The 25,925-nt window shown below is 37.3% G+C and overlaps 1 protein-coding gene and 3 long non-coding RNA genes across 7 annotated transcripts in view; 2 read left to right on the top strand and 2 right to left on the bottom strand.

Annotated features, from left to right (window-relative positions):
* The window catches only part of LOC148680278 (uncharacterized), a 141,874-nt gene extending 130,364 nt beyond the window's left edge, over positions 1-11,510 (bottom strand). The window contains exons 1-4 of the long non-coding RNA XR_015942844.1: positions 11,447-11,510; positions 10,539-10,611; positions 9,268-9,407; positions 7,478-8,751 (exon numbers count right to left, since the gene is read on the bottom strand). This is a non-coding gene — a long non-coding RNA (uncharacterized LOC148680278). The remainder of the gene's footprint in view (positions 1-7,477; positions 8,752-9,267; positions 9,408-10,538; positions 10,612-11,446) is intronic.
* On the top strand, positions 162-5,423 carry si:dkey-222o15.2. 3 transcript variants are annotated; one of them, XR_015942811.1, is made up of 6 exons: positions 162-228; positions 1,083-1,179; positions 1,733-1,909; positions 2,304-2,992; positions 3,498-3,906; positions 4,696-5,423. It is a non-coding gene; the product is annotated as a si:dkey-222o15.2 (long non-coding RNA). The 3 variants fall into 3 exon arrangements; XR_015942810.1 differs by having other exon boundaries at positions 3,501-5,423; XR_015942809.1 differs by having other exon boundaries at positions 3,498-5,423.
* Positions 11,511-15,896: 4,386 nt separating the features above from the next.
* LOC110439604 (uncharacterized) lies at positions 15,897-25,212 on the top strand. 2 transcript variants are annotated; one of them, XM_087248365.1, is made up of 12 exons: positions 15,897-16,073; positions 16,928-17,101; positions 17,181-17,316; positions 17,385-17,748; positions 17,843-17,969; positions 18,146-18,199; positions 19,260-19,339; positions 19,482-19,913; positions 20,021-20,577; positions 20,680-20,849; positions 21,209-21,375; positions 21,874-25,212. In XM_087248365.1, the coding sequence occupies exons 2-12, from the start codon at positions 16,939-16,941 to the stop codon at positions 24,295-24,297; spliced, it is 4,674 nt and encodes a 1,557-aa protein (XP_087104491.1). In that variant the 5' UTR covers positions 15,897-16,073; positions 16,928-16,938; the 3' UTR covers positions 24,298-25,212. The 2 variants fall into 2 exon arrangements, with proteins under 2 accessions (XP_087104491.1, XP_087104490.1); XM_087248364.1 differs by having other exon boundaries at positions 18,143-18,199.
* Positions 17,771-21,147, bottom strand: LOC148680277 (uncharacterized). Its single transcript, XR_015942893.1, has 4 exons — positions 20,018-21,147; positions 19,838-19,930; positions 19,472-19,747; positions 17,771-18,187 (listed from the first exon to the last, which is right to left on the bottom strand). It is a non-coding gene; the product is annotated as an uncharacterized LOC148680277 (long non-coding RNA).
* Positions 25,213-25,925: the final 713 nt, after the last annotated feature.

Here is a 25,925-nt window from a genome sequence, read left to right as displayed (position 1 = left end):
TATATATATATATATATATATATATATATATATATATATATATATATATATATTTATTTATTTATTTATTTAAAAACATAACCATAAAACTGCCCCCTGGTGGCGAATATGTGTTTCGCTTCATCCTTGCATTACGGTGGAGTGGGCGGAGCCTCGTGAATGACGGTTATTTTTTTCAAACGAGGAAGTGAAGTCAAGTCCGCCATTTCATCTTCTTCTTTATATCGGGTAAGTTATTATTTTAAAATCATATTTGTGAGATATTTGTCGTCAGGTAATGTTTTATTTGTTAGAAAAGCCCCTGTTTTGAATAGTGATAAAACTGTAACTTATATGTGGATAATATGGCTAAAAACGGCTAAAAATGATGGCATCCGTCAGTTCAGTAACGTTAATCTGTTAGCTAAGTTGATTGTGCTTGGGGTTTTAACAAATTCATTTAAGTTACATTTGTCCTTTTATTCGCTCCTCATTCCCAATTAAATGATCAATAAGACGTGTTATATGAAGAACAGCGTCGAAACGGGAGCTTGAATGAATGAATCATATGCTGTCCGTTTTATACAGTTGTAATTGGTGCTGAGTTCTGCTTTTGTACTGGTTTTAGCTCAAACATTGAACAAACAGTCTCTTTTTGGTAAGTTACCGTTAATCTTAATGATCTTGATTTGCTTGTTAATGTGTGTTTTATCAAGTTTCAGCAAAAGTTTGCAGAGTAACGTTATGTGGTTCATGCTGGCCACTGTTGAGACTGGTCTGCATTAAAAAAAAATTAAAGCCAAAACGTTTGAAAAAAAAATCCACAGTTGAAACATGATGTGTTAAATGACTTATGAAGGAAATTAATTAGCTAAAAAAGAAGGCTAAGTGTGTTATGAAATATTAAACCTTGTTAAAAAATAAAATCAATTGTGTTAAATGAGCTTAAAATCCATATCTTATGTTTTATATTACATCAAAACAGCCTGGAAACAGAATTGCACCATTAATCTTGTACATATGTATCAAGTCCAAACAAATGGTTTTGTGGCAATAAAAACAATATTTTTATAAATTGATTGTATTGTATTAATTTGTTACAGAAAAGAAATGAATCATGCAAGGATGCAAGCTGAAGGAAAGGACAGCTCTCACATCAGTGCATTACTAATTGTTTGACTTCATCATCAAGCACACCAGGTACAATATTGTACATATTTTGTAACTTGTATATGTCAGACTGGTTGTTGGGAACTGAAATAATATATTTTATGTTTTATTTATTATTAAAATATTACAAGATTTATTGCTGCTATTTTATCACTGTGTGAGGTCATAGCTTATTTAAAATATATATTATTAAAAAAATCTAATTTGAAAGAAAGTCTAAATGTTTCCACAAGGTAATTTATTGAATTGTTTTCTGAAAATGTAAAATTTGACAGTATTGGTGAGCTGGAAAAACACAGTCTGTTGACGTAACTTTAAAGTAGATTAATTTACCTTGGATCGCATGTTTAAGTTATAATTTCAGAGTGAAAAATGTAAAAGAAAACCATTGAAAACAATGGCATAATGATTTTGCTTGTTCACAAGAGGTACTTGATTTATTTTTCCTGTAGTGATACATAAGTTTTTAAAGACTAATGCTTGACACTAAAATTTAAAGGGATAGTTCACCCAAAAATAATGACGTCTTTTATCCTCCACTTGTTTCAAAATATTTTTTTTGTTCTGTTGAACATAAACTCAGGTGGTGCGGTGCACAGTGGATAGCTCTGTTGCCTCCCAGCAAAAATGTTTCTGGTTCGAGCCTCGGCTGGGTCAGTTGGCATTTCTGTGTGAAGTTTGTATGTTCTCCCCGTGTTGGCGTGGGTTTCCTCCGGGTGCTCCTGTTTCCCCCACAAGACATGCGGTACAGGTGAATTGGGTAAGCTAAATTGTCCTTAGTTAATGTGTGTAAATGAGAGTGTATGGGTTTTTCCCAGTGATGTGTTGCAGCTGGAAGAGTATCTGCTGCGTAAAACATGCTGGATAAGTTGACTGTTCATTCCACTTCGGTGACCCCAGATTAATAAAGGGATGAAGCTGAAAAAAAAATGAATGAACACAAACCCAGTTTTTCCTACTATGTTAATCAATAGTTACAGGTTTCTAACATTCTTCAAAATATCTGCTTTAGTGTTTAACAGATTCAAACTGCTTTGAAACAAGTAGAGGATGAATAAATGGTGGCAGAATAGTAAACTATATCTTTAAATGTTTTATTCTGTATGTTATGTGTATTCACATTTGTCTTGTCTTTTGTCATATTGTCCTTCTAGCTCAGATTGTGATGGACCTGGAATGCGACACCAGTTACTCCTAAAGCCTGATTTATACTTCTGCGTCAGGGGACCGGCGTAACCAACGGCGCATGCAACGCGCGTGGCTGTGCATTTATACTTCTGCGCGCTGTCTCTGTCGGTCTGCATTAACACTTCCGAAACGCTAGTTGGCAATGAGGTGTAAATGTTCCTCTGTGTCGAGTTTCTTCGCTACTTTTTTGCTTTTCCTGAACACTTCCGGGATGTACAAGTGGCTCAAACTCGCTCATTTTGAGGCAGGAACCGGTGGACGTACAACAACTTTAACTATGAGGTAAACACAAAACAAAACTTTCCATCCGGAGCTCCTTCACGGTACTCCACACTTGTAAACAATCGCTCGCTTACATTCGCGCTGCTCTCGGTCCCGCCCAGACTTGTCAGCGCTACCAAGCCGACCAATCACAGAGCTTACGCTAGGCGTCGTTGCGACGTGTAGTTAAATTTTTTGAGAAGTGCACATCAGTGACGGCGACGGCCACATCGAAGGGCTATGCGTCAGCGCCATAGCATACGCCGGCGTTTGACGCAGAAGTATAAATCAGCCTTAAGTCAAGAACCAAATGAAGCACCAGAGTACAGATTATGGAGGTATCTGAAGTTGAACTAACTGGAAGCAGGGAACCATACTAATAAAGTTCCTTAAGGTAAAAGCACCTGCTTTATTTTGATAGGAAGTATTTTTTTATAGAGTTCTATTGTTTTATTCTTATTCTAATTTTATTTTCTTCATATACTGAATGGAAGTCATTCAAATTTCACAACAAATGATTTGCAGATTGAATATAAAATATAATGACATTTTAATGCATTATTTCTTTTGGTTATTCTTTACATCTATATATGGGCAAGTATTTAATCAATGAAAATAATTTTTAACAACTTAACTAAACAAATTACTCTGTTGGACCCTAGCAAAATCCTCAAACTAACACACACTCTTGTGAATGCATTCTCACATTCATACACTCAAAAACACACATTCATACAACAGTCTGTCTCAGTCTGACTCACACACAACATCCTCTCTCACAGATTTTTCTAGCAAACCTCCACCACTAGCTTGTCCTTTTATGCTGCTTTTATTTCAAACATTTTATAGCATGATATAGTCCAGGTTTTTATCACTAAGTATTTTTTTTTTCCATTCAGCAGTTTCCTTGTAAAGATGAACCCAGGGAAGGATCGAAAGTGGAGAAGACCAGATCAAGAAAGACTACATCAAGATCTGCGGTCAGTTCAAAGGTACTTTCACTAATTACCAAGATTTCAGACTATGAATTGATGGAGAAAACTTTGAGTGTCAGATCTTCCTACATCGCCTAGCAAAAATTCTTCCCAGTGTCTTGTAGTAGAAGTGATGCAGTCAATCGAGTTTACATTATTTCGTAAATTGCTTTCTGATTTAATAAAAAATATATTAACCAAACTTGATTAATGTAACAATTTTGATGAAAAGGGCATGTTTTACTAGAGCTTTTAGCACAAAGGCACCCCCAACTTGGAATATTGCTGTGTCTGACGTCACGGGGTTGGTATGCTGGAAAAGTTTTTGAATGAGGTATTTGTATGATTTATACATAGTCTGTCTTAAAGCGTAACTAAATTGTACAGGCATTACAGGTCAAAGCAATCTGTTGTTACATTTATCAAAATAAACAATAAGGCTCTTAAAACACTGCTTTGAAAAATGTAGAAAATGTAAAAAAAATATTTCAAATATTTTATAATATTAATAATATTATAAGGAAGTATAAAACCTTCCTAAGCTTGAAAATATACTAAACTTCCTTAAAGGAAATAAACTTCCTTTGTTAGTGCAAATTCCTTTTTATGTAGTCTTGTAATTAAACAATTAAACCATTCAAACAAGTTTACACTTAAAAAAGGTCCGTAATGAAAATCCGATTTTTTTTTCCAAATGTAACTAGCTAAAATAGTACCATGTACTTTTACTCTGTATTAGTATTATTTACTAAAATCTGTTTTATTTTAGCAATATAATAGTATTTCTAGTCCTTTAATTTAATGTAATTTAATTTTCAGTTCTCTTTCCATCTACAAAAACATAAAAAAAATAATTTCACAAGCACATTTAAAATAGGTTTAATACTATGAAATATTATATTAATATTATTTTTTATTTTTTATAAATCGATAGGTAGTTCCTATGGAATGTTTTTATGTATTGCTGAGAATACATTTCAGGTGTTCAATACGTTGCTTGTCAGTCTTAAAAATAAAAATAGGTGCTTAAAAAAGTGCTTAAAAGTCCTTAATTTTAATCGAGTTGTGCCTGTATATACTCTGCAAACAGCACCTTTTAATTGTTGTCTTCTCCGATTTTCAGGATGTTTTGCATTGGACTGTTTTTTTTGGCTTTGACCCTTGCTTGCCCCTGACCTCACTCTTGGACTGCCCTGTTGGATTTTCAGTTTATTTAATTTAAAAAAAAAAATTTGGTTCTGGGTAGATGCTAATAAATATTTAATTGTAATTATTTAATGTAAATCAAAGGCGGCAACACCAAGGCTCCAAAAATACAAATTTATTAAATTAAAAAGGCTGACACAGAGCGTGTAACGTTTCGAGCCGCCGGCTCTTCATCAGACAAATTCTTTTTCGTTGTAATTTTTTAAATAATATGTTTTTGTTAAATATTCGATTTCTGTGTTTGTTCTGTCTACTCGTACTTGTTTATCTTGTCTCTGTAATTATCATTTGTTAATTTAATTAATATGCATTTTATAAAAAAAATATATATATATTTTCTGTGTTTTTTTTTTCTGTATCTATTTATCTAATTTGTATATACATTTGTGTTTGTATGTTCTTCTTATTCTGTATATCCACTTACCTAATTTTAACTTTTATATTTATTTATTTGCATTTAATTTGTGATAATTCTGTATGCATTTATTTATCTAATTCATATATTTATATGTATTGCATTGATCAGTCTGTTGTTGTTTTTTTTGTATGCATCTATTAATATAATTTATATAAATTCTATATTTGTATTTATCAATTTATATGCTTTCTTTAAAGCAATTTTTTAAATAAAGCAATTTAAACTAAGCATTCCTTTTAATGTGATTTATATAGCTACCAAATGTAGATGTCAGCCACATCTAACCCAAAAGTCAGCCGCAACTGAACAAGATCTGGGCCAGATCTGTGAAATTGCATGGGCCGCATCTGGGCCAGATCTGAGAAACTGCATGGGCCGCAGCTGGGCCAGATTTCAGAATTTGCATGGGCCGCAGCTGGGCCAGATCTAAGAAAATGTATGGGCCACATCTGGCCCAGATATGGACCAAGCTTTTTCTGAGATATGGCCCAGATCTGGTTCAGTTGTGGCTGACTTTTGGATCCTTCCCAGATAGCAAATTACATCTGGCCCAGATATGGCCCACATCCCCCATTTTCTTCTGGCCCACATACCGCGCGGAATGACGGCGATGACTCAACCTGATTGTGGCTGACATAAGGATCCAAAAGTCAGCCACAACTGAACCAGATCTGGGCCATATCTCAGAAAAAGCATGGTCCATATCTGGGCCAGATGTGGCCCATACATTTTCTTAGATCTGGCCCAGCTACGGCCCATGCACATTCTCAAATCTGGCCCAGCTGCGGCCCATGCACTTTCTCAGATCTGGCCCACATACAGCCCATGCAGTTTCTCAGATCTGGCCCAGATGCGGCCCATGCAATTTCACAGATCTGGCCCAGATCTGGTTCAGTTGCGGCTGACTTTTGGGTTAGGTGTGGCTCACATCTACATTTGGTAGCTATATAAATCACATTAAAAGGAATGCTTAGTTTAAATTGCTTTATTTAAAAAAATGCTTTAAAGGAAGCATATAAATTGATAAATACAAATGTATAATTTATATAAATTATATAAATAGATGCATACAAAAAAAACAACAACAGATTGATCAATGTAATACAAATAAATATGAATTAGATAAATAAATGCATACAGAATTATCACAAATTAAATGCAAATAAATATATATAAAAGTTAAAATTAGGTATATACAGAATAAGAAGAACATACAAACACAAATGTATATACAAATTAGATAAATAGATACAGAATAAACAAAGAAAATATATATATTTTTTATGAAATGCATATTAATTAAATTAACAAATATTTTATAACCATATAACCAGAACCAATAATTAAAAAGATATATAAAGGGCAATCCAAAAACAAGATCAGAGGCGAGGCAAGAGTCAAATAAACAAATGATAATTACAGAAACAAGATAAACAAGTACGAGTAGACAGAACAAACACAGAAATCGCATATTTAACAAAAAACATATTATTTAAATAATTACAACTAAATATTTATTAGCATCTACCCAGAACCCAAAAAAAATAAAATAAAATAAACTGAAAATCCAACAGGGCAGTCCAAGAGTGAGGTCAGGGGCGAGCAAGGGTCAAAGCCAAAAAAAAAAAAAACAGTCCAATGCAAAAAAATCCTGAAAATAGGAGAAGACAACAATTAAAAGGTGCTGTTAAAATTAAGGACTTAAGCACTTTTTTAAGCACCTATTTTTATTTTTAAGACTGACAAGCAACGTATTGAACACCTAAAATGTATTCTCAGCAATACATAAAAACATTCCATTGGAACTACCTATCGATTTATAAAAAATAAAAAATAATATTAATATAATATTTCATGGTATTAAACCTATTTTAAATGTGCTTGTGAATTTTTTTTTTTAATGTTTTCGTAGATGGAAAGAGAACTGAAAATTAAATTACATTAAATTAAAGGACAATAAATACTATTATATTGCTAAAATAAAACAAATTTTAATAAATAATACTAATACAGAGTAAAAGTACATGGTACTATTTTAGTTAGTTACATTTGGAAAAAAAAATCGGATTTTAATTACGGACCTTTTTTAAGTGTAAACTTGTTTAAATGGTTTAATTGTTTAAGGACAACTAACAAAGGAAGTTTATTTTAAGGAAATTTATTTTCAAGCTTAGGAAGGTTTTACGTATATGATGAAAATATGTAAAAATTTAAAATGTAGCCTTTTATTTACACATTTTACACGGTTTTTCTTGTTTGCTCATTTTGTGTCTGCCTTTACAATCTGGCAAATTTGTTGCTTAAATAACTTTTATAGTACTTGGATTTTTTTTTTTTTACATAATTATAAACAAATAACTTTACAAAAAAATATATTTTAAAAATAATAAAACAAATGACTTATTTCATTTGAGGTATTTGAAATATTTTTTTTTACATTTTCTACATTTTTCAAAGCAGTGTTTTAGGAGCCTTATTGTTTATTTTGATAAATGTAACAACAGTAGGGCTGCTCGATTTTGGGAAAAATCATAATCATGATTATTTTGGTCATAATTGAAGTCACGATTATTCAAAACGATTACTGTTAAAGTCAAAATTATTAGCGCTCCTGAGAATTTTCCTCTTATATTTTTTTCTTCTGGAGAAAGGCTTTTTTTATTTTTATTTTGGCTAGAATAAAAGCAGGTTTTTTCAAGCAAGTCTATAATATTAGCCCCCTTAAGTAATATATTTTTGATTTGTCTGCAGAAGAAACTACTGTTATACAATGACCTGTCTAATAAGACTAATTAAGCCTTTAAATCGCACTTTGAATCTGAATGCATGTATTTTGACAAAATATCTAGTCAAATATTATGTGCTGTCATCATGACAAAGATAAAATAGATAAGTTATTAGAAAAGAGTTATTAAAGCTATTATGTTCAGAAATCTTCTTTCCATTAAACAGAAATTGGGGGGGGGGGGGGGGGGGGGGGGGGGGCTACTAATATTCAGGAGGGCTAATAATTCTGACTTCAACTGTATACAGTTATTTTACACCCTGCAAAGGAAAGAGAAATAAATACAATAGAATAAAAATATAAAACAAACTGTGCTTTAAGCATCTTCACTTTAAGAAACACTTTAGCTACAAAAGTCCTTCAGTCAAGAGCAGAGGCATGTTCACCATTTGTTGTTTGATTAATAATCATAAAAACAGGCGGCAGAAGGATTATAGCACGCTGTCTCTTTAATAGTTTCTCTTTCGCATCTATTTTGATTCTCAACTCGTTTGTTTATTACACAAACGATGCTTGATATGAATATTCACTAAACACTGCGTTTTTACACCTATTTGACCATTAAAGCGCTCACGTTAAGATGACTATAGATGTCTGCGCAGACTGTAGGAAGATCTGACACTCAAAGTTTTCTCCATCAATTCATTGTCTGAAATCTTGGTAATTAGTGAAAGTACCTTTGAACTGACCGCAGATCTTGATGTGGTCTTTCTTGATCTGGTCTTCTCCACTTTCGATCCTTCCCTGGGTTAATCTTTACAAGGAACCTGCTGAATGGAAAAAAATACTTAGTGATAAAAACCTGGACTATATCATGCTCTAAAATGTTTGAAATAAAAGCAGCATAAAAGGACAAGCTTGTGGTGGAGGTTTGCTAGAAAAACCTGTGAGAGAGGATGTTGTGTGTGAGTCAGACTGAGACAGACTGTTGTATGAATGTGTGTTTTTGAGTGTATGAATGTGAGAATGCATTCACAAGAGTGTGTGTTAGTTTGAGGATTTTGCTATTTTAAATATTAGGGTCCAACAGAGTAATTTGGTTAGTTAAGTTGTTTAAAATTATTTTCATTGATTAAATACTTGCCCATATATAGATGTAAATAATAACCAAAAGAAATAATGTATTAATGTCATTATAGTTTATATTCAATCTGAAAATCATTTGTTGTGAAATTTGAATGACTTCCATTCAGTATATGAATAAAATAAAATTAGAATAAGAATAAAAAAATAGAACTCCTAAAAAATAAAAATACTTCCTATCAAAATAAAGCAGGTGCTTTTACCTTAAGGAACTTTATTAGTATGGTTCCCTGCTTCCAGTTAGTTCAACTTCAGATACCTCCATAATCTGTACTCTGGTGCTTCATTTGGTTCTTGACTTAAGAGTAACTGGTGTCGCATTCCAGGTCCATCACAATCTGAACTAGAAGGACAATATGATAAAAGACAAGACAAATATGAATACACATAACATACAGAATAAAACATTTAAAGATATAGTTTACTATTCTGCCACCATTTATTCATCCTCTACTTGTTTCAAAGCAATTTGAATCTGTTAAACACTAATTGATACCACTATTGATATACATAGTAGGAAAAACTGGGTTTGTGTTCATTCATTTTCTTTTCAGCTTTATCCCTTTATTAATCTGGGGTCACCACAGTGGAATGAACAGCCAACTTATCCAGCATATGTTTTATGCAGCAGATGCTCTTCCAGCTGCAACACATCACTGGGAAAAACCCATACACTCTCATTTACACACATTCACTATGGACAATTTAGCTTACCCAATTCACCTGTACCGCATGTCTTGTGGGGCAAACTGGAGCACCCGGAGGAAACCCACGCCAACACGGTGAGAACATACAAACTTCACACAGAAATGCCAACTGACCCAGCCGAGGCTCGAACCAGCAACATTTTTGCTGGGAGGCAACAGAGCTATCCACTGTTCCACCGCACCGCCTGAGTTTGTTCAACAGAACATAAAAAATATTTTGAAACAAGTGGAGGATAAAAGATGTCATTATTTTTGGGTGTACTATCCCTTTAAAATTCAAGTGTCAAGCATTAGTCTTAAAAACATATGTTTCACTACATTAAAAATAAATCAAGTACCTCTTGTGATCAAGCAAAATCATTATGCCATTGTTTTCAATGGTTTTCTTTTACATTTTTCACTCTGAAATTATAACTTAAACATGCGATCCAAGGTAAATTAATCTACTTTTAACATAAAATAAAAAGTTAAGATAAAAATAAAAGTTACGTCAACAGACTGTGTTTTTCCAGCTCACCAATACTTTCAAATTTTACATTTTCAGAAAACAATTCAATAAATTACCTTGTGGAAACATTTAGACTTTCTTTCAAATTTGATTTTTTTAATAATAGATATTTTAAATAAGCTATGACCTCACACAGTGATAAAATAGCAGCAATAAATCTTGTAATATTTTAATAATAAATAAAACATAAAATATATTATTTCAGTACCCAACAACCAGTCTGACATATACAAGTTTCAAAATATGTACAATATTGTACCTGGTGTGCTTGATGATGAAGTCAAACAATTAGTAATGCACTGATGTGAGAGTTGTCCTTTCCTTCAGCTTTTCTGTAACAAATTAATACAATACAATCAATTTATAAAAATATTATTTTTACTTGCCACAAAACCATTTGTTTGGACTTGATACATAAGTACAAGATTAATGGTGCAAATCAGTTTCCAGGCTGTTTTGATGTAATATAAAACATAAGATATGGTTTTTAAGCTTATTTAACACAATTGATTTTATTTTTTAACAAGGTTTAATATTTAATAACACACTTAGCCTTCTTTTTTAGCTAATTAATTTCCTTCATAAGTCATTTAACACATCATGTTTCAACTGTGGATTTTTTTTTTTCAAACGTTTTGGCTTTAAATTTTTTTTAATGCAGACCAGTCTCAACAGTGGCCAGCATGAACCACATAACTCTGCAAACTTTTGCTGAAACTTGATAAAACACATTAACTTACCAAAAAGAGACTGTTCGTTCAGTGTTTGAGCTAAAACCAGTACAAAAGCAGAACTCGGCACCAATTACAACTGTATAAAACGGACACCATATGATTCATTAATTCAAGCTCCCGTTTCGACGCTTTTCTTCATATAACATGTCTTATTCTTCATATAACATGTCTTATTGATCATTTATTTGGGAATAACGAGCGAATAAAAGGACAAATTTAACTTAAATGAATTTGTTAAAACCCCGAGCACAATCAATTTAACAGATTAACGTTACTGAACTAACGGCTGCCATCATTCTTGGCCGTTTTTAGCCATATTATCCACATATAAGTTACAGTTTTATCACTATTCAAAACAGGAGCTTTTCTAAAAAATAAAAACATTACCTGACGACAAATATCTCACAAATATGATTTTAAAATAATAACTTACCCGATATAAAGAAGAAGATGAAATGGCGGACTTGACTTCACTTCCTCGTTTGAAAAAAATAACCGTCATTCACGAGGCTCCGCCCACTCCACCGTAATGCAATGATGAAGCGAAACACATATTCGCCACCAGGGGGCAGTTTTATGATTATGTTTTTAAATAAATGAATAAATAAATAAATAAATATATATATATATATATATATATATATATATATATATATATATATATATATATTAGGGTAAGGGTAATTAGGCAAGTTATATATATATATATATATATATATATATATATATATATATATATATATATATATATATATATATATATATATATTAAAAATATAAAAAATATATAAAAATATATGATATTTTTAAAATAATTAAAAACTGCTTTTATTTAAGTCGAAGACTTTCTCCAGAAGAAAAGATATTATCAGACACATTGTGAACATGTCCTTGCTCTGTTATGTAACATGCTGTAATTCTAAAATATTTACTGTTAATTTTAATATTCAGTAGCTTGTTATATAAAAACTATAACACTTTAAGATATATTTACAATTAACTAATTGCTAATTGACATGCTTATTAATAGCATATTGTCTATAAAATTTGTTGACGCTGTTACAGGTGCACACACACAGAACCAGGATAGACTTTTGGGCCTTTCTATGTTGAGTTTGTTTCATGTTGTTTCTGTTGGTTTCCTCCAGTTTCTTCTATAGTACAAAAATTTGCAGTATAAGTGAATTTTGGATGAACTAAATTTGCTGTAGTTTGTGATTAAGATAATGTGTGGTGTTTCCCAGCACTGAGGATTGTACCCTCAGGGCTGTGTTGCAGAAGCATTAGTATCTGATTGCAGACTTGGATATGCAAGCTGAGACATACAGTTTGACATGCAATGTCAGAAACAATGCACTCAAATAGAGCTAGTGACATCAAAGTGAGGGGTCGGGTTAGGAGCGGGGTTAGGTGTGCGCATTAAAATTGGTCAGATTTATTTTTTATTATTTTTTGTGTTCTGTAGAATAAGTAAATAAAACTTTGTGTTGTTTACAAAGATCAGCTTATTCACGAACACATTCATGTTATTCACATTCTACTGCTCAGTTCTCTGACATTTTTTTATATAGTTATTTTATTCATAAACAAAACATTTGTCTATTTAATATTCAAATTAAATAAAAAAGAACAATGTTGTATGTGGCATTTAATCAAACAAAATCATTGTAAAAATGTAGAATTGCAAAAAATAACACCAAGAAAACAGCACTTTAATTCAGCATTATTAGATTATGAATTCATTTGTAAAATTGTTCATTAAAAAGTAGTACTAATAGCAAATTAAATCCACCCAGTAGGTGGCGGTAGGACACTGTCTGAATTCATTCAAATGGAGAAACTGAACAAAACATTAATGGATCAAAACATAATAAATGATGAAACTCATTGCATTTATAGACATTTATAGACATACCAGGTAATATGAAAAAAAAAAGAATTTTACTCATGCTGGAACATTTACATATAACAGATAATATAAATTTATATTCATAGCAGCCTTAAAGTAAAAATAAATCCATTATTGAGGAAATAAACTGAATTAATATGTGATAAGGTTACAAACATATACTTTCCCGGATAAGCAATAGCTTATTCCTATTCTTAATAACCTAAAGAATAATTTTCAATCTCAGAAAGTCTTATTTAGAACATGCAATGTTATTATTTTCAGAGAAGGTGTAGCGCTCTCACTGCCTGATGAGGGACAATAATGTTAATAAAACACAGGAAACACAGAACTGCTGCTGCTTCACATCAGAGTCTGTGCAATGTTTGAGCAGCAAGCCCCTCCCACTTATTAGGTATGCAGTCCACAGGCAGAAGTAGCCGGTCGGAAAAATGTAAATCCTTGCATCACATTACATTAATTTACAATATTTATTTTCTATTTTCTACTTCATAAAACGAAAGTGTTCAGACTTAGAAAGACAAATTAACTTTGATTTTCAATTTCTAATAATTTGTAACCACTTCAAAGGCTTCCGTTCATTTATAGTTAAACCGGAACTAAAAATACACAACTCGCACTACACTCGATGTGTCACACACGGGCCACATCTGGCCCACATACAGCAGGCCACAACTCACACTAGACCCGCTGTGTCACACACGGGCCACATCTGGGCCACATATGGCAGGCCACAACTCACACTACACCCAGTGTGTCACACACGGGCCACATCTGGCCCACATATGGCAGGCCACAACTCACACTACACCCGGTGTGTCACACACGGGCCATATCTGGCCCACATACGGTAGGCCACAACTCACACTACACACGGGGTGTCACAGACGGGCCACATCTGGCCCACATACAGCAGGCCAGAACTCACACTACACCCGGGGTGTCACACACGGGCCACATCTTGCCCACATACAGCAGGCCAGAACTCACATTACACCCGGGGTGTCACACACGGGCCACATCTGGCCCACATACAGCAGGCCAGAACTCACACTACACCCGGGGTGTCACACACGGGCCACATCTGGCCCACATACAGCAGGCCACAACTCACACTACACCCGGGGTGTCACACACGGGCCACATCTGGCCCACATACAGCAGGCCACAACTCACACTACACCTGGTGTGAAACATATGGGCCAGATGTGGCCCATATGTCTCCTGCCATTGCCAGAAGTGAGCCATATGTGCCTTAGTTGGCCCAGATGTGGCCCAGAACTGTATGCTATCTGGGTTATGACAGCCACAATCAGGTTGAGTCATCGCCGTCATTCCGCGCGGTATGTGGGCCATATCTGGGCCAGATGTAATTTGCTATCAGTGACCAGCATGGTATTGCTGGTCACTATCAGCGCCAGCATCCCAGCTGCATCTCATGCTGGTGACCAGCATCCCAGCACCAGCATTCCATGCTGGTCATCAGCATAGCACCCAAATCCCAGCAAGACCAGTATATGTTGTGTTTTGGTGCTGGTGACCAGCATGGGATTGCTGGTCACTAGCATACCAGCGCCAGCATCCCAGCAGCATCTCATACTGGTGACCAGTATCCCAGCACCAGCATTTCATGCTGGTCACCAGCATAGCACCCAAATCCCAGCAAGACCAGCATATGTTGTGTTTTGGTGCTGGTGACCAGCATGGGATTGCTGGTCACTAGCATCCCAGCGCCAGCATCCCAGCAGCATCTCATACTGGTGACCAGCATCCCAGCACCAGCATTTCATGCTGGTCACCAGCATAGCACCCAAATTCCAGCAAGACCAGCATATGTTGTGTTTTGGTGCTGGTGACCAGCATGGGATGCTGGTGACCAGCATGGGATTGCTGGTCACTAGCATATTACCAGCGCCAGCATCCCAGCAGCATCTCATACTGGTGACCAGCATCCCAGCACCAGCATAGCACCCAAATCCCAGCAAGACCAGCATATGTTGTGTTTTGGTGCTGGTGACCAGCATGGGATTGCTGGTCACTAGCATACCAGCGCCAGCATCCCAGCAGCATCTCATACTGGTGACCAGCATCCCAGCACCAGCATTTCATGCTGGTCACCAGCATAGCATCCAAATCCCAGCAAGACCAGCATATGTTGTGTTTTGGTGCTGGTGACCAGCATGGGATGCTGGTGACCAGCATGGGATTGCTGGTCACTAGCATATTACCAGCGCCAGCATCCCAGCAGCATCTCATACTGGTGACCAGCATCCCAGCACCAGCATAGCACCCAAATCCCAGCAAGACCAGCATATGTTGTGTTTTGGTGCTGGTGACCAGCAAGGGATGCTGGTGACCAGCATGGGATTGCTGGTCACTAGCATACCAGCGCCAGCATCCCAGCAGCATCTCATACTGGTGACCAGCATCCCAGCACCAGCAATTCATGCTGGTCACCAGCATAGCACCCAAATCCCAGCAAGACCAGCATATGTTGTGTTTTGGTGCTGGTGACCAGCATGGGATGCTGGTGACCAGCATGGGATTGCTGGTCACTAGCATACCAGCGCCAGCATCCCAGCAGCATTTCATACTGGTGACCAGCATCCCAGCACCAGCATTTCATGCTGGTCACCAGCATAGCACCCAAATCCCAGCAAGACCAGCATATGTTGTGTTTTGGTGCTGGTGACCAGCATGGGATGCTGGTGCTTGTATGCTGGCCACCAGCATAGCAGCAGCATCCTATGCTGGTCACCAGCATCACAGCACCAGCATCCCATGCTGGTCACCAGCATAATACCAGCATCACAGCACCAGCATCCCATGGTCACCACAGCATAACACCAGCATCCCATGCTGGTCACCAGCATAGCACCAGCATCTCATGCTGGTCATCACAGCATTACACCAGCATCACAGCACCAGCATCCCATGCTGGTCACCAGCATACCAGCACCAAAACACAACATATGCTGGTCTTGCTGGTGACCAGCAATGCTGGTCTATGCTGGTTTTTTCAGCAGGGAAGCTATTTTTATATTGCTAAGATCACATCACGTTTGAAATCTCTCACTCTTTGTGCAGTGTTTGGTCTGTGCTGGTGACGCTGTGCCGTCAGAAAGTTCACCTTTCCAAGATATTTCGTGTGGTAAGTTGTTTTTATACTGTGATATTATTTAAATGCATATTTGGCTGCACAAAACCTGAAAAAGTTTAGCTTTTGTATTATTTTCGACGATCGCGTCGGTTTGATAGCTCAGAATACACAGATGTTTCATTATAATATAGAAACAAACATGCTGATAAATAAATATCCCTTTATATGTAGCAATATATGTTACCATGGCGATTGTTATCATTAGTTGTAACTATGAGAAGTGAAGAACATCTTAAGATCTTAACTGGGACAAAACATATGACCAATACCTGTATTTGTTATCATAAGAATATAGTAAAATCGTTATTGCCATAGACTGAATAATATATCACTGATTCTCAAGGCCTGGGACAAAAACATATTCAGCAATTACTGCTATAAGCTTTAAAATGAAAATGTGCATACATTAAATATGATTTGTTATGTTATTTCAAGTATTATATGTGTAAATGATATCATATTAATGAGAGTATGTATTTAACATGCTTAGAATGTATTTTACCTTACCTTATATCAGCCATATGGAGGTTGATAATAATAGCTGCTCCTTGAAAAACACAATACAACTGTAAGCATTTGAAAAAAATGTATAACAGAGCAATTGATATGATAATTCATGTTTTCATTGCCACTGTCAAATGCATCATCTCTGTCAGCATTGTTAACCCTTGTCAGATAATTTATGTTGATGATATTTCATTTATTTGTTAATTATCAAACATGTAAAAATGGAAAAAAAAAAGACTTAACACACAAAATGTTTTTTTAATACTTTATCATGAGCTCAGAGCTAAGACCATATTCCCTCTCTATATTTGTGATGTTTATAAGAATACTTCTTACAGGTGAATTAGACATGGATCCACTGTTGCCCACCCTGAGCATTGTTGACACCAGTGTGCCACAGGACAGACAACAGTGCTTTCTTAAAGCATCGAAGGACGCCAAGACCCTGGCCTCTCGCAACAGGTGCTTCGAGCGGAACACTAGCCAGGACAAAAAAACTGCTTGTGAGGAAGGTAATATCTGATTTGTGCGTTTCTGTCATATGCGTACACTGCAGACTGTTATTTGCATTAATGTTATTTTATGTCTTAGCTAAAAAAAGATGCCAGCACATTACTTGTGCGCCATCTGAGGTCCAGTATCTCGGCCAGCTCATTCTAAACTTTGGCAAGTACAATGGACAAAGTTTTAAATGGCTGGTGGAGAACGACGTTGGCTACATTAAATAGTAAGTATGTTGCTATACATTTGTATAAGCTGTTTTTACACAAATTAATTATCTTTTTGAAATTTCAGTGTGCTGGATCTACACATCAAGGAGCGTCGCCATCAAGGAAGAAAAGAGGGCCCAGGTGAGTATATAAAGGATCTTCTGTTACAGTATGTGCAACTGTTTCCACAGGTTTCCTGCCACCTCGAGGTCAACGTCGACAGTGCCATCTACGGTCAGGGCCGCTTCAGATCCTTCACGTTCCTGGAGATGTGGCAGTGGTACAGCCTGCACAAGACCCTGCAGGCGGATCCACAAGCTGGTAGTGCCCAAGAAAAGAAGATGGCACAGGAGGCGTTCTGCTCTGTGCGGCAGTGGCTGACGATGAAGGAGGAGGACATCAGCGTCAAGACACTGAAGCGGTTCCGGCAGTACATTCTCAACAAAGAGGTAGGTTTTATTTATTTCTTTTAAATGTGACTTTATTAAAATATATATATCATGCTGGCAACATTTCATGCAAACTACAACCTGTAACTCGCAGAAACCCCTAGAAGACAGGCCTCTTCCTGCAGCGGCGGCCAGCTCCAGCTCGTCGGGATCTAGAGGTGATGGTGGATGGGCGGATGATGCGCTACTGGTGGAAGCCCTCAGTGCTTTCGAAGCACAAGGTGTATATCCCTTTTATTATTGTCTTTAATTGTTCATGTACCATAGCATAAATCTTTTATTAATAAATAAATCAATGACACACAATATCAAAACACTGTGCTGATGAGATTGTCTTCTTGCTGCTTTGACACTGACTTTTGCCCATCTTGTGTTTTTTTTTGTCCTTCTTTAGCAGTTGAGGACAAAGGCAGTCTGCCGAAGAAACCACTCAGCTTCCCTGAAAGACAAGGTATATCACATAATAAATGTCACTTATTAACATTTATTCATACTGTTGTAGCATGAACTACAGCTGAGGGCCCTCCTGTGAAATATTTATTAAAGGTAATGGAGCAAGGACATGTTCACAGTACTTAGGATAGTTTATTATCTTCTGAAGAAAGTTTTATTCGTTTTATTATTTATGTTTTTCTATCGGCTACAGAACAAACAGTGTTAAGCTAGTTAAGCCTTTACTTTCTCACGCTGAATATGGTAACACTTTAGTATAATAGTCCTTTAGTTAATCAATTTACTAACACTAAGTGTCGCCAACATTGTGCAGCATTTATTAATTACAGTTCAACATTAATGCATTATTAAAATTATTATTAAAATACAAAGTTGTGCTTGTTGACATTACTTAATGCACAGTGCATTAATGAACTAACGTTAATTAATTTAAATAACATTAAATCGTTTACAAAGATGAATGAATACTGTAATGTATTAAATTTCTTGTTCATGTTAGTAAATGCATTAACTAATATTAACTAATGGACTATTACTCTAAAGTGTTACCTTAAAGGGTGACACTTTACAATAAGTTTGTATTAGTTAATGTCAAAGCATTTACTACCACAAACAAGCAATGAACAATACACTTAATACAGTATTTGTTCGTGTTACAGTCATCCATGCCAACTCACAGTCCATCAACTAAGCATTAAATATTATTTTAATAAAGCATTAGTACATGTTGAACTATGATTAAAAATGTTGTACAAGCATTGTTCATAATTAGTTCATGTTAGTAAATACATTATCTAATGAAACCTTATTGTAAAGTGTGACCCAATATTATATACTGTCATCATGGCAAAGATAAATTATAAGAAATTAAGTTATTAGAACTATTATGTTTAGAAATGTGCCTGAACAAGTCCTCTCTCCATTACACATAAATTGTGAAAAATAAACTCAAATTTAACAGGGGGGCTTATAATTCCGGCTTCAACTGTATGCATTAATAAATAAAATTCATCACACTAAGACACTGTCTTCTGATAATCACAACTGTGCTCATTTAGGAGCCGGGGAAGCAAAGAGAAGAAAACGTTCCTGTGAAGATCTGTCACAGAAGCCACACTCAGACTCTCCACTGTCTGCTGTAAGTTTATCGTTTGTACATCACAATTAGGTGGTGTATATACTCCTGAATACAGTTTTGTGAGCATAGATGGGGAGGCCGTGCAAAAAGTATGAATATGTCAATGAAAAAGGTTTTAACTATTATACTTACTTTGTTGAAGGCTCCTGCGTCGACTTCTTTATTGGAGGCTCCTGCATCAGCCTCATTAGTTCCTGGCCAGTCTTCGTCATCGGCTCCTGCATCAGCCTCATCAGTTCCTGGCCAGTCTTCTTCATCGGCTCCTGCATCAGCCTCGTCATTTCCTGCCTCGGCTTCTTCATCGGCTCCTGCATCAGCCTCGTCAGTTCCTGCCTCGGCTTCTTCATCGGCTCCTGCATCAGCCTCGTCAGTTCCTGCCTCGGCTTCTTCATCGGCTCCTGCATCAGCCTCGTCAGTTCCTGCCTCGGCTTCTTCTTCGGCTCCTGCATCAGCCTCGTCAGTTCCTGCCTCGGCTTCTTCATCGGCTCCTGCATCAGCTTCTGTGTCAGCTTCTGACGTTCAACCTAGAAGGTCATCTGGTGGGTCAACACACAGTGACCCAGCACATTCTGAGGTAACTGTCAAAGAACTCTGTGGTTGTGAAGATAAGAAAAATTAATACTTTAATACTAAAACTTTAATTGATTTTAACAGTTTTGTCTCGGTTATTCTAATTACCAGGTGTTATTTGAGGGTTGGCACAAGATGTGGGAGTCTGGTCTTCATGGGCTGCCCAGTGCAGACATACTGTGGCTTAAGGAGGATGCTGAAAGGGGACTCTTTCAGAGGGCCATGGCTTATAAAGACAAACATGGAAACAGAAAGTGGAGGAAAGTCCTGAAGGATGACCGGATGTGGTTTCACCCTCCAGAATTTCCTGGAGTGGTGGAAGGAAAAGTCCCCTCAGCAGACTCCTTTTTTCACAGCTCCGTTTTTTTCTGGAGACCAGTCGGTGTGTGGCGTTACAGTCTTCGGTGCCCAAGGTCTGACTGCCCAGCACGCACCAATCAGAAGGCTTTTCTCTACCGTTGTGGGTATTCATCCACGGTAAGACAGATCTGCCACATGTCTGGCTGGTACTCCATGCTGACTGAGGTCCTGGCATGCAACGCCTGTAGAAAGGCTGCAAAGGAGTCGGAAGAGCATACTATTGGTCGTTTCCTGTCATGGGATCAGTGCATCCTTAATCAGCTCAGTCCAGCTCACAGAGCGGTGTTTCCTGCTGTCTTGACGCTACGGTGAGTCTCTAGCAGAATACAAATCATTGTAAAATTATTCAGAGTCTAATAAAAGTTAAGACTCACCATCATCTAATGATTGTGTTGCTCCTATTATTCTAGGCGTGGCGTGGACAAGCAGGTGATCCGCCTGATGAGGGATCGCACTGAGGGAAACACCATGGTGAAGGTTTGGAGACAGGTGCAGGAGAGCCACTGCGAGGACTATCTGCAGAGAAAGGACTTGTACACCACTCTTCTCAGCCAGTACAACAAACCTGGGAAGATCACTCGTAAGTCAGAGTTAATTGTTTTCTTTAAGGGATAGTTCACCCAGAAATGAGTAGTTTTAAACCTTTATGAGTTTCTCTCTTTTGTTAAACACAAAAGAAGATATTCTGAAGAAAGCCGAAATCCTGTAACCATTGACTTCCATTGTAAAAAAAAACAAACAAATACTATGGAAGTCAATGGTTACAGGTTTCTGACATTTTTCTAAATATCTTGTTTAGTGTTTAAAAGAAACCCATAATGGTTTACAATCATTAAAAGGATCAGCAAATGATGAAATAATTATTATTTTTAAATTCCTATCCTTTTGAGCATTTATTCAAAGATTAAGCAGCAAAGTGTCTGTTTTCTCTGCTTTTAGGGAGTTTGTGCCAGCAGTTCCAGCGACCACCAGCACGGAGAGAGCCGCCATCTGCCAGACTGATGAGAAAGGCGTTCCTTATCTCAGAGGCAGATAACATCGAGGACTACCGTACTCAGATTATGTCCACATTTGGGCAAGTCCTGAAGTACGACTCCACCAAGAAGGTAAATTTAACACAATGGAAAAAAGTCAGTTTGTAAACATATTGCAAAACCTTTTTACTGTTATTCTTTCAGGAAATCCTTTATCAGAGAGATTTTATCCTTAAAATATTATTGTCCACTTTTGTATCATGGGACATTTTAATCATTAATTATTAATGACAATTGATAAGTAAAGTATTATTAATTGTTTAATAATAAATAATTATCAATAAATTAATATCTAATATGGGTTACTAGTGCTTTAAAATCCTGTTTGTCACCATCACACGCACCAGATTATTAATCACAATAACCTACGTCTTTGTGTGTCGTTTTCTTCACTTCAGGTTTCCTCTTGCATGCTCTGCATCCGAAATCTAATGAGCTGCAATGCAAAAACACATTATTAATTCATTACTGAATATTAGTGACTATTACTTTCTTGGTCTGGTGCAGAAAAAAAAAAAAAAAACAAAATACAAAAATGTTTAAATCTGTTTGTGTTGTATTTGTTATCAGATCTGCAAGAAACTCTCCGGCGATGGAAAAGGCACTGCAGAGTGGTGTACCAATGTGGCCAACGAGCAGGGGCAGATCCTCATATCTGTTCTCACCTGTGAGGAGTCATTGGAGAAGATGAGGCCGATGGCTGAAGGCCTCATGGAGAGGTACAGGAGAGCTGATGAGGCACCGCCCGAGCTCATGTATGTGGATCGTGGCTGCTGTCGCGTCCACGCCGTGTCCTCGGTTGAGCAGCTCTTCAGTGACTGGACGGACAGGGGCATGCTGGTACGGCTGGACATCTTTCATTGGATCCATCGATTCGATGCAGCCCTACGGACAGATCATCATCCAAAGTATGCCCTGTTCAAGTCTGCCCTCTCTGCTGCCGTCTTTGCCTACAACAAAGACGACATGGCTCTTCTGGTACAGGCGATACGTGCCGGTCACCCAACCAACTATGCCTCCCTGACTGACAGCCAGATCATCGAGCTGCGTGTCAGTAAATATGACCTCAGCCATTACGTCAGGAGGATCACAGTTGGTGCACAGGAAACATGTGCGCGCGTGCAGTGCGCCATTGATCTCCTGAAGGGAGCCGCAGGGATGGATGAGAATCAGGTGCATCTGTTTAAGGACTCTGCAGCCATCGACCACGTCTGGGAGAACCAGCAGAAGCACCTTGAATGCATCCAGGATCCACCAGGGAGGAACATGTACACCATCACCAAGTATGTGACCCGTAACGGTGTTCGTCTTGCGCGGTACAGTACGGTGAGAGGAAGCAACAGTCTGGAGGGCTTTCATTCCTTTCTGCCTGACATGATCCCGGGACCCCACTGTGCTGCCGTCCCGTTTCAAGTCTATCTGTTGGCTGGCATCGCACGCTGGAACTCTAACAGGGAGTCAGCCAGCGTCCAAGGGCGGAAAGGGAGGAAACATATGGTGTACATGTCTCCTCTGGTCCATCGCCTAAACCAAAGGTGCCAGGAGCTATTTGGGGAGGTGGAGGAGGCAAACTACAGGCCTCCAGTTCCTGCTGGTGATGAGCGCATTGGTCTGGAGTACCTGTTTTCCCAGTCCTCAGAGCCCTTCAGTGCTCCTGATCATTACGCTCAGACTAGAGAGACACTTCAGGCAGATGAGGATGAGGACGAAGATGTTCCTGCTGGGGTGGCAGAGGAAGAGGAAGAGCTGCAGGAGGAAGATGATGATGTGGGCTACTCCTCAGACCGCGAGAGGGACAGCCTGACTCCTCTGAGGAACCGTCTGTGCCTCACCGATCAGGCAGTGGCTGCTGAATTTGACCCCTGTGTGGAGGACGTGTGCGGTCCCAATCATCTGCCTGGGTACCAGCACGTAGAGGATCTGTGTAAAGTCCTTGTTGAGATCGCCCTGGAGGAAGGAAAACTTGCCTTAAATGAGTCGACCAGGCAAAAGGTCATCAGCGCCTGGAACAAGCTTGACCTCCATGACCGCAGCATCCAACAATTCGACAGCCTCTACTCTGCACGCTGGGGCAATGCTCTGTTTGGCCGCACCAGTGGAGATCCGACTGAGGCGTCCCTGGTGCAGAAGCTCAAGTTCAGCAAGCGGTACTCAGCCGCACACTTGGTGGACTCCAGAAAGAACCGGCTGATGTACTGCCTGGTCAAACAGCTGTGGCTTCATCCTGGTGTTGGAGGAAAAGCTAAAGGGTCACCGCTGAAACAGCAGATCACTAAACTGTACCAGCGTGTGCAGCAGAGAGTGACGGTGGACGATGATCAGCTCCGCAAACTCGGGATTCCCATCCTGAAAATAAATTCAAAGTGCGTGAGCGAGTTCATCAGGAGGCAGGAGGCACTGTCAGCCACAAACGTCACCGACCAGGGTCTGTCTGTCCTCCGTCGTCACCAGAGCGTCTCCAGCACCAGCCAGCCCCCCGCTGAGGAGCTTCCAGAGGAAAGACCCCATACCAGCCGGCCTGCAGTGCAGTATCCCATCACCACTTCTCTGGCCGGCACCCGAAAGTTGAAGCAAAGGCTCCCGCAAATCTTACCTGTCCCTCCCTCTGCTCTTGCTCAACCAGTTCCTGCGCCGGCCCATTCGATGCCCGCAGGACTCCGGCACACACACACTCTGCTGACTGCACCTCCCGCTGTTTCCTTGCCGCAGGCATCCACTCCGCTACTGTTGCCCTCAAGATCAACAGTCTACAAGAGGAAAAAGGCAGAACTCAGTGGCTCTGGACATCCAACCTCAGTGAAGGTTTACATCTGTGCTCTGTGTGGCCAACCAACTCAAGGCCACAAGAAATACAGAAAGAAGAGCTACTGTGAGAGCTCCAAAGCCTCCACGTCCACAAACCTTGCTGGGCAGACGTTTGACTGTTTTGAAGACTTTAAAAGGGCTGTGGACGTTCTCTTGGGCTCTCAGTCTCAGGCCTCCGAGTCTGTCTAACTGGACCTCTATCCATGTTGCGGTTCATAGTTCTTGACTTGTAACAGTATTATTGTTGCAAAAATGGATATGTTATAATAACAGTTGGTTGTTTGAAAGTTTACAGTGTTTTACACTAATCTTTTGATTGTTGTAACACTGGTATTGATGCAAAAATGTATGTTATAATAACAGTTGATTTTTTAAAAGTTTACAGGTTTTTACGGTTTGCACTAATTTGTTGACTGTTTTTTACACTTATTGTTGCACAAATGTTCGCAATATTAACAGTTGACTGTTTCAGAGTATACATCGTTTTATACTAATTTGTAGATTGTAACTTATTGTTAATTTACAAAAGTGCAGCTTTTTTTTACAGTTTGCACTAATTTGTTGATTGTTGTAGAAACAAATTTTATATTAACATTTGACTGTTTAAGTTTACAGTGTTTTACACTAATTTGTTGATTGTTGTAACACTGTTTTGTTCCAGAAATGTATGTTATATTAACAGTTTATTGTTTTAGAGTTTACAGTATTTCTTTAATTGTTTTCTTGTTTTTATTTATTTATTTATGTTTATTAAGTATATATTATCATTATGTTATTTAAAGTACTTTAATTATTACTTTGTGATAACTAATGTTGCTTTATATACTTTAATTGTTAGCTTTGTTTTTTTTTTAAGAGGATTTATTTATTTTTTTATTTTTTATATCTAAATGCTTGACCTGGCAGTATTTTTTTATGTATACAAATATATTCTTATATCTATAACTGCTATCAGTAATATTAAAACTAATGATTGTAATAGTAATGTGTTTTTTATTATGTACAAAGTATATCTATAGTATACATTTTTATGTCAGGCAGGTCTAACAATATGTTTAGAACTTTTCTTTTGCACTTTTAATAAATTTGGATAATAAAATACAATCTCGTGTTTCTTTTTGTATGTGTTGGAAGGACTTCATTGGTTTTTAAAAATTGACTAAATCTTCTGATTTTGAATTTAATTTAGAATCATTATCTAAGTCTATGACAATAATATGCAGTCCATTTTAATAGTAACCTCTGGTACAGGCGCTCTGAAAAGTCTATTGCTCCTCTGTGTTTTTCCAAGTCCAGCTCTGGAGTCGATGACAGCTTATCCTGTTGCCGTCAGATGGGATGCCAGTGGATTCATCCTTAAACCACATTCCAACATCAAGCTACACCTGCAACACACAAATACAAAAACAGTACATTATTCAAATATCCTATGACATTACACTCTCAAAATAGAACTGTCGTAATTTGTTACAAAGTAGTTAGTTACTATAATTAAAATACTTACCCAGTAACAAAGTAAGGGATTATTATTCATTTTATGTAATTGTATTACTGCTATTAGAAATATGATGGTATATCTGTATAATATAATAGAACAGATGCTAAATATTTCCATTTTTTGTTATACAAACATATTTAAGAATAATTCTACTAAACATTATGCATTTATAAATAAGTTTGACCTTTAATTACTACTATTACATATGAATATTTTATTTATAGAACTGATATTACATATATTAATTTATATATTCCATTTGTTGAGGTTTATGGGGATTTTGAGTGAACAATTAAAAGTAATTTAATTTAAAAAGCAA

The sequence above is a fragment of the Danio rerio genome, chromosome 4 (assembly GCF_052040795.2).
Source record: "Danio rerio strain M-AB ecotype USA chromosome 4, GRCz13ab, whole genome shotgun sequence".
Classification (NCBI taxonomy): domain Eukaryota; kingdom Metazoa; phylum Chordata; class Actinopteri; order Cypriniformes; family Danionidae; genus Danio; species Danio rerio.
The sequence above is the reverse complement of the archived record's forward strand: the minus strand, read 5'-3'. Positions and strand labels throughout refer to the sequence as shown.